The sequence below is a fragment of the Sinocyclocheilus rhinocerous genome, unplaced genomic scaffold (genome assembly GCF_001515625.1).
Source record: "Sinocyclocheilus rhinocerous isolate Xijiao unplaced genomic scaffold, SAMN03320098_v1.1 scaffold4622, whole genome shotgun sequence".
NCBI classification, from domain to species: domain Eukaryota; kingdom Metazoa; phylum Chordata; class Actinopteri; order Cypriniformes; family Cyprinidae; genus Sinocyclocheilus; species Sinocyclocheilus rhinocerous.
In genome coordinates this window covers 166,471-174,790 of record NW_015658200.1, presented here as the reverse complement: position 1 = coordinate 174,790, position 8,320 = coordinate 166,471, and the positions used below count along the sequence as shown (strand labels likewise).

Sequence of the window (8,320 nt, the reverse complement as noted above, 5' to 3'; positions counted from 1 at the left end):
ATTTATTTTATTACTTTTTAAAATCTTTTGTCACTTAGGCTACGTTCACACTGACAACCGCATTTGCTTACAGGTGTGAGTCTGGAAATGTCCCGTTCACACAGCAGCTTGCAACAGTGTCTGTATGAGCGAGCAACTTACCGGTAACCATAGCAACAGTGGCCAAAGTAAAATCAAAGATGGCGACGTCCATTAAACTGAAAGCCTTATCACGTTCTGACACGACAAGAGTCCAATCGAGCCGCGAGTTCATCCGTCAAATCTTCATTAACCGACAGCAACACAAAACTGACCGGAGCGGCTCCAGTGGACTGGATATAGCCTAAAACTTTCAGATGACACGCAGCTCATTTCTCCGTCACGAAAACACACATGAACACAGGTATCGCACGGTAGACGCGTGTTTGTGCGGCAGAGCGGCTCTCTCTCGTGCTGTATGACGTCACAGACTCTAGTTGTCCAGTCCTGGTCCGTTCACACAGCGCGTGTGGTCCGAGAATGCGGTTGTGAGTCCTGAACATGTACCGGTGTGCGTTCGGTTACAGAATGCGGTGTCACACCCGTAAATAACCGAACTGTGTGTGAACGTAACTGTATTAAGCACTCAAATACAGGACTGACAACCGTATTCTGCTGCTGTGTGAACGTAGCCTTATATTTGCCCAAAGTGCTTCACAATATCACAAGCATAGTCTAAAATAACAACACAAATCACATATGCATATGTGTGTGCATTGAGGGTATAGAGAATATTTGAACAGTTTATGCATGGGAATCGAACCTATAAGCTCGGTTGCAAGCGCATGCTGTAGAGTTTGAGCTGCAGCACTGATCTGTGCCTGAGTCAGATTCACACGTTCGTCTGGAAGCACACATGAGCAGTAATGCGCCGATCCTCTCGCAGGTATCTGCATGAATCCGCCTCCGCTAAACACCCACACACACGCATTATCAGCGCCGGACCTGCTAAACCAGCCTCAGACACAAACAAAGAGCCAATGATTGACAGCACCCGCCTGTTGGTGTTTCTTGGGAAACGTCTTGCTGGAGCGTCACTTACGGTCAGTGGCGCTCCTCGGCTCCTCCTCCTGTAAACCAGCACGGAACACAAGAACAACCCAGCCAGCACGTGATCACTCCAGCGTCAGAGCTCAGCACAGCTTGTTTGTCAGACAGGAATCTTGTCGTTGCATTCACACAATCACAGGACGGCCTTGAAGTCGCAGTAACCCTGATGTGAACTTCCTCTGTTCAGATACCACATGCACAACAGCGAAACTCTGAAAACCACAACGCAGAGGACATTTGCGCAATCCAGCACACATGCACGTGGCAGGCATGTTGAGACGGCTGCAGAGGATCATGGATGTTCAGTGCGGTCAGATTGTGACGCATGTGCTTACTGAGTCCATCAGAAGTCACACTGATATCAACAGAAAGATCCACCCCACTGCTCGGCATTGTACTTATACCGCAAATATATATTCTTAAGGACATCAAAACCTAAAATAAAACTCCAGAAAGGTGTCAAATATGGGACCTTTAAAAATGTTACGTCCTACCTGGAGCTTGAAAAGATCAGATGTTCCCTCAAAAAGAAAACTAAACATTTTTATGTAGCATGGAAACTTTTTATTATTTTAATAAGAAAGCAACAATTGAACCCTAACCCAAACAATCCCCTCTTCCCCTTTTTTTCTCTCTTTCTTTCTTTTCTTTTCTTTTCTTTTTTTTTTCCCCCTCCCAGATATCATTACAATGTTAAAATCCATTGTTAAAATATGATTTGTATACATATGTGACCCTGGAACACAAAAGCGGTCTTAAGTCGCTGGGGTATATTTGTAGCAATAGCCAACAATACATTGTATGGGTCAAAATTATACATTTTTCTTTTATGCTAAAAATCATTAGGATATTAAGTAAAGATCATGTTCCATGAAGATATTTTGTAAATGTCCTACCGTAAATATATCAAAACTTAATTTTTGATTAGTAATATGCATTGCTAAGAACTTCATTTGAACAACTTTAAAGATGATTTTCTCAATATTTAGATTTTTTTGCACCCTCAGATTCCAGATTTTCAAATAGTTGTATCTCAGCCAAATATTGTCCGATCCTAACAAACCATACATCTATGGAAAGCTTATTTATTCAGATTTCAGCTGATGTATAAAGCTCAATTTCGGAAAATTGACCCTTATGACTGGTTTTGTGGTCCAGGGTCACATATGTAAAAATTTGTATTGGAATTTTTGTGCCAATGTACAAAATTTAATAAAGAGAATGTTCAAAAAAAAAAAGAAAGAAAAAAGAATTCGCACTGATATGAACGAGGCCACTCGTTGATGGCTGTTTGGGTTAATTATTTATCTGTGAGATAACCTGTGAGCTCTGGTAATGGAGCGCTAGTCAGCGATGGGTAAACACAGACAGACACACCTGCGTTTATGAGTGTTTATGACACACGGCAGCTGCTGCATGTGAAGAACTCACTCGTGAACTTCCTTTACCTATTAAGGTGAGGTGCAGTATGTGTGTGTGTGTGTGTGAGACAGATGCATCAGTGCAGGGATTTCCCCACAACACTTCACTAACTGTGTTTGCTAACTCAACCATCGCCATCACTAATGATCTACTGACCCGAGGCAGTTAAACCAAATTGTGTTCCTCTTCTGGTAGATATAAGCAAGCCAACAGTTTAACTAACTTTTACTAACTTACTAAGCAAGATTTCTCCCTTTAAACTGTTGAACACCTTAGCAACCACCTAACAACCACCCTCAACACCCTAGAAACCACCTAACAACAACCCAGAAACCTTAGCAACCACTCACAACACCCTAGCAACTACCTAACAACCTAGAAAGATTTGCAACCACCCAGAACACCCTGGCAACCACCTAACAACCACCCACAACACTCAGCAACCAACAAACAACCCAGAAACCTTAGCAACCACCAAAAACACCCTAGTAACCACCTAACAACAAACCACAACACCCTAGCAACCACCTAACAACAACCCAGAATCTTTAGCAACCACCCAGAAAACCTTAGCAACCACGTAACAACCCAGAAACCTTAGCAACCACCCAGAAAACCCTAGCAACCACCTAACAACAACCCAGAAACATGGGCAGCCACCCAGAATGCCCTAGCAACCATCTAACAACTTATCAACTACTAACAACACCTTAGTAACCACCTATCAACCACCCAGCAACCAACTAACAATAGCCCAAAAACCTTAGCAACCACCTAACAACAACAACCCAGAAACCTTAGCAACCACCCACAATGCCCTAGCAATAATCTAATAAACACTCAGAATGCTCTAACCTCTAACAGCTTAGCTACCACTCACAACACCCTAGTAACCAACCAGAGCACCCTAACAACCACCTAACAACAACCCAGAAACCTTAGCAACCACCCACAATGCCCTATCAATAATCTAAGAAACACCCAGAATGCTTTTACTTCTAACAGCTTAGCTACCACTCACAACACCCTAGTAACCAACCAGAACACCCTAGCAACCACCTAAAAACAACCCAGAAACCTTAGCAACCACCCACAATGCCCTATCAATAATAGAAACACCCAGAATGCTCTAACCTCTAACAGCTTAGCTACCACTCACAACACCCTAGCAACCAACCAGAGCACCCTAACAACCACCTAACAACAACCCAGAAACCTTAGCAACCACCCACAATGTCCTAGCAATAATCAAATAAACACCAAGAATGCTCTAACATCAAACAGCTTAGCTACCACTCACAACACCCTAGTAACTAACCAGAACACCCTAGCAACCACATAACAACAACCCAGAGCACCCTAGCAACCACCCAGAACATGGATCTGGACCTTAAGATGATATAATTATGTAAAATAACAAAATCATCATTAAAGTAAGAACTGAACTCAAGAGATTTCCAGCCGTGTAAACGAGTGTGACTGTAAAACTCCCTGGGATTTTCTAACATTGTCTAGTTATGAAAAGCTATATATTATGTCATGGTGTAGAACATGTGAATGTGTTCATTACACAGATACAGAAGTGGATCTGAGCAGAGCATGATCAGACATATTCATCAGTGAGTGTGTGTGTGTGCGTGTGCGTGTAAGGGTGCGTCTCATATCAAGCTCTCGTTCATGCTGATGGTTGTGGAACTCTGGAATTCCTCTTTCGGTTCAGAACTAGCTGACACACGCGGACTGGAATTAGCCCACGAGTGCGTGTGTGTGTGTGTGTGAGTGAGCGAGTGATTGTGTGTGTGTGTGAGTGAATGAGCGAGTGAGTGATTGTGTGTGTGTGAGCGAGTGATTGTGTGTGTGAGTGTGTGTGAGTGTGTGTGTGAGCGAGTGATTGTGTGTGTGAGTGTGTGTGTGTGTGTGTGTGACCAAATGTCCCCACAAGGATAGTGCAACCTGAAATTTTTTACATTGTGGGGACCCCACAAGGGAAAAAATGATTAAAAATAGTAAATGTTTATCTGACAGGTTTTCTTTGAGGCATAAGTTTAGGGTTAGGGGATAGAAAATATTGTTTGGTCAGTGTAAAAGTAAGTCTATGGAAAGTCCCCACAATTCACAGAAACAAACATGTGTGAGAGTGTGTGTGTGTTTGTCGGAGGCGCTTCATCAGCAGCGCGGCAGGTCGTGGGAAGACCTGAGATCTTTGACACGGACACACTGTGAGATTCTCACCGCTCCCGCTGAAAATCTTCACACTCGCACCATCATCGTGAAACATGGCACTGAATATTCAGCTGTAAACACACACTCATTCAGCAGACAGATGAAGGAGAACACGAGGCCTCGGGCGGGAAGATCATCAGATAACATACATTCACGCTGATTCACGCTAACGTTATGAAGCGTCTCTGAATTAGCAAACCAGGAAAAGTTTTGAATTATGGAATTGTGCACGACTTGAATATTTAAACAACTTTCATTGAGCTTTCCCTGCTTTTGTTCAAATATTGTTCAAATGTTTTGTTGCGTGTGTTTATTAGATTGGTATTTATAATATAACTCAGTCCTTAATTTAATTTAAAATTATAATTTTATCAAAATTATTATAAAATATACCTATAAGAAATTATGAAATAAGAAATGACACCAAAAACTATAATAAAATACTTTAAATGTTAATAACAACATTTCCAAATATCTTTATTTAAACGGCTTTCGTTGAGGTTTCATTGCTTTTATTAAAATTTAATATTTTCTCAACTACAATCCAGTCCATTTCTCAATAGAAAATGATCATTTAGTTTTAAATATTATAAAACACTCCTATAATAATAAATTAATTATATTAGGTTTCACTGCTTTTGTTCACATAAAATATTTGCTAAAGGTCCTTTTTAATATAAAATTATCGATTTTTCTTAAAAATATAATAAATATTCCTATGACAAATTATGTAATAAGAAATGGCAAAATACAATGATTTAAATATTTTTATAATAAAATAGCCAAGAATATATCAGTTTCAGTTTTATTTCAGCAGAACTTGACCTACTGTTTCTTGTAATTGATGGTTGTGGCGCCACCTCGTGCCCAAACTCAGAAACACAATTCACTTAAACTAAATAAAGACATTCACGTCACACCAACATAAAACAACATCACATCTTTAATGCAACAATGCAAACCAGAGTACAGTGCTTTCTTCACGTGTAGAGGTTGCTCTGAAGCTCGCTGCCTCGCGTGATCTTCTGCAGCACGTCTGCGCTGGGACTCGGATCCAGCTGGAATCAAGAGAGACAGAGACTGAGTCCCGCGAGACGAGAAGCAGAGAAGCTCAGAGAAGCTCAAACTCACCTTCAGCACTGCGCTCACCGCTGCTCTGTACATCTGCATGCTGAGAGAGTCCGGCTGCAGAACATCACTGTAGCACTGATAGAGAACAGCTGCGATCCGCTGAACCTGACAGTGACTGAGCACTGCACACACACACACACACACACACAGAAGCTTACAAAATTTATTTTATTAACAACAGTAACATGTACAAAATCTAATTTTTATGTAGAAAAGGTATATATTGTACTCTTATTAAATGTACCGTTATTCTTCTATAGTCTTATACGGAACTGACCAACAGCTTCAGTGATTATGTGTGATGTAGTCGCAAATTGAAGAAAAGTTTGTTTTTCAAAGCACTTTGTGATTTTTCTTACTACATACACAAAAAAAGAACAAAACTCTGTCAAAATCTGATTTCTTGATGATTTGATATTTTATAATAGCCTAGTGATTTTATAATCGTTATTTTATCATTTCAAAATATAAAGGAAAACGTAGAAATGAATGACTAATAAGCCAATAAGTGCTCCTCTGCTGCCATCTACAGGTTATAATGGTGATGTGTTTGTTCACCGCAGTATATTTTGGTCATCCCATTAAATATAACATTCAAATTGGATCAAAATTGAAACACAACATTTACTCGCACCGGTGTACAAAATGGTGGCAGAATGCAGTACCTGCCGCAGCCAGTCCGGTGCTGATGTTGGGCTGCTCGAGGGCCGGACTCGCCACGGGGCCCGTGTGTGCGCTGGTCCTCAGAGAGCGCAGGAAGGGCACACTGCTCTCACTCAGGTAGTCTGATGTCTTATATTCGGCTACACTGCAGTCAGAGAGAACGGTCACGGTCAGATCCCTCGTCTGAACGCAGCCCAACACCTGCAGACGAACACCACACACATGAGCCACCGATGCAGCACGCTCAGACCACTAGCTGCTCTCTCTGTGTGAGCGCGTCACCTTCTCGGTCCACTGGAACTGCTGATCTTCAGCCACGTAACAGGAGCACTGGCACAGCAGCACCTGCATGCATTCAACACACTCAGACCTGGCTTCACAGACACGGCTTAGACCAGAGATCAATTAAGACATTCAAGTCATTTGCCATCTTGAGACAAAACAGAGGCGCTGATATATTTTAAGATCAGTCAGTGCAAGTTTACTTCAGTTGGAACAGCTCAGACTTACATTTTAGTCTGGGACTAGGCTTTTTGTCTGTGAAACCAGGAGTCAATCTATCAGCTTTTGTGTTTCTTTCTGGAGCTGATCTGAGCTCACACACCTCCGTTTTTGAGCCAATATGTGACCCTGGAGCACAAAACCAGTCATAAGGGTCCATTTTTTGAAATTGAGATTTATACATCATCTGAAAGCTGAATAAGTAATCTTTCCATTGATGTATGGAAAGATTGAAAGATTGAGATGAAAATCTGGAATCTGAGGGTGCAAAAAAATCTAAATATTGAGAAAATCATCTTTAAAGTTTTCAAATGAAGTTCTTAGCAATGCATATTACTAATCAAACATTAAGTTTTGATATATTTACGGTAGGAAATGTACAAAATATCTTCATGGAACATGATCTTTACTTAATATCCTAATGATTTTTGGCATTAAAGAAAAATGTATAATTTTGACCCATACAATGTATTGTTGGCTATTGCTACAAATATACCCCAGCGACTTAACACTGCTTTTGTGCTGCAGGGACACATTTATCCAGAAATAACATTGCAGTAGTCTTAAGCCCTATTCAGACGGGACTAGTTTTCTCAGAGGATCAGTGAGTTTTCAGAAAAACAGTAGGTAATTTGCTCTGGAATTATTACAGAGGTTGTGTGAGAAAAACACAGACGTGGCAGATTAAAATCACAAGTACATCTGTGAAACACAAAACACACTAACGACTCTGTAAACTAGTCCCGCCCGAATAGAGTAGGGCTGTCAAAATCTCTGAAGAGCTACATTCGAAATTTTGTACTTAGATATTATCAATATTCAAATTCTATTCAAATTTAAAAGGCATAAACGAACGCTGTTCCTCACAGACGGGCTGTGTTTCTGCTGGTACAGGACGCAGGACGGCTCTCTGGGGCCCGGGGCCGTGTCCGCTCGTCCCGATCCGGGGCTCTGCTCGTTCCACAGCGAGACCCACGCGACCGCCGTCCATCCGCCGGAGCTCAGCACATGCGCCGAGACGAACCCTGAAACACAGCAGAGCGGAGTCTGCATTAAACTGCTGAGAACGGCACACTACTTCCCTGTTTAATGCTGTGAAGCTGTAAGAAGCGCTATATAGATAACGGGGACTTGACTTGAGTGTGACGGCTCACCGGTGGCATTCGGACCCACAGCGATGATCACATCTGAACACGGCACAGATCCATCTGTCTGCGAGAGCCAATGAACATCAACAGACCTGAGAGAAAACACAGACACTACTAGAACCCTGCTTTATATACACTACATCCAGCTCCTCTATATATATATA

General features: G+C 41.6%; 1 protein-coding gene across 1 annotated transcript in view; it reads right to left on the bottom strand.

Moving 5' to 3' along the window:
• Positions 1 to 5,638: 5,638 nt before the first annotated feature.
• psmg1 (proteasome (prosome, macropain) assembly chaperone 1) overlaps positions 5,639 to 8,320 on the bottom strand; it is a 3,753-nt gene continuing 1,071 nt past the window's right edge. The window contains exons 2-7 of the mRNA XM_016530330.1: positions 8,163 to 8,248; positions 7,876 to 8,033; positions 6,790 to 6,852; positions 6,510 to 6,708; positions 5,845 to 5,966; positions 5,639 to 5,771 (exon numbers count right to left, since the gene is read on the bottom strand). Coding sequence (XP_016385816.1) covers positions 5,694 to 5,771; positions 5,845 to 5,966; positions 6,510 to 6,708; positions 6,790 to 6,852; positions 7,876 to 8,033; positions 8,163 to 8,248 — 706 coding nt within the window. The 3' untranslated portion in view covers positions 5,639 to 5,693. The remainder of the gene's footprint in view (positions 5,772 to 5,844; positions 5,967 to 6,509; positions 6,709 to 6,789; positions 6,853 to 7,875; positions 8,034 to 8,162; positions 8,249 to 8,320) is intronic.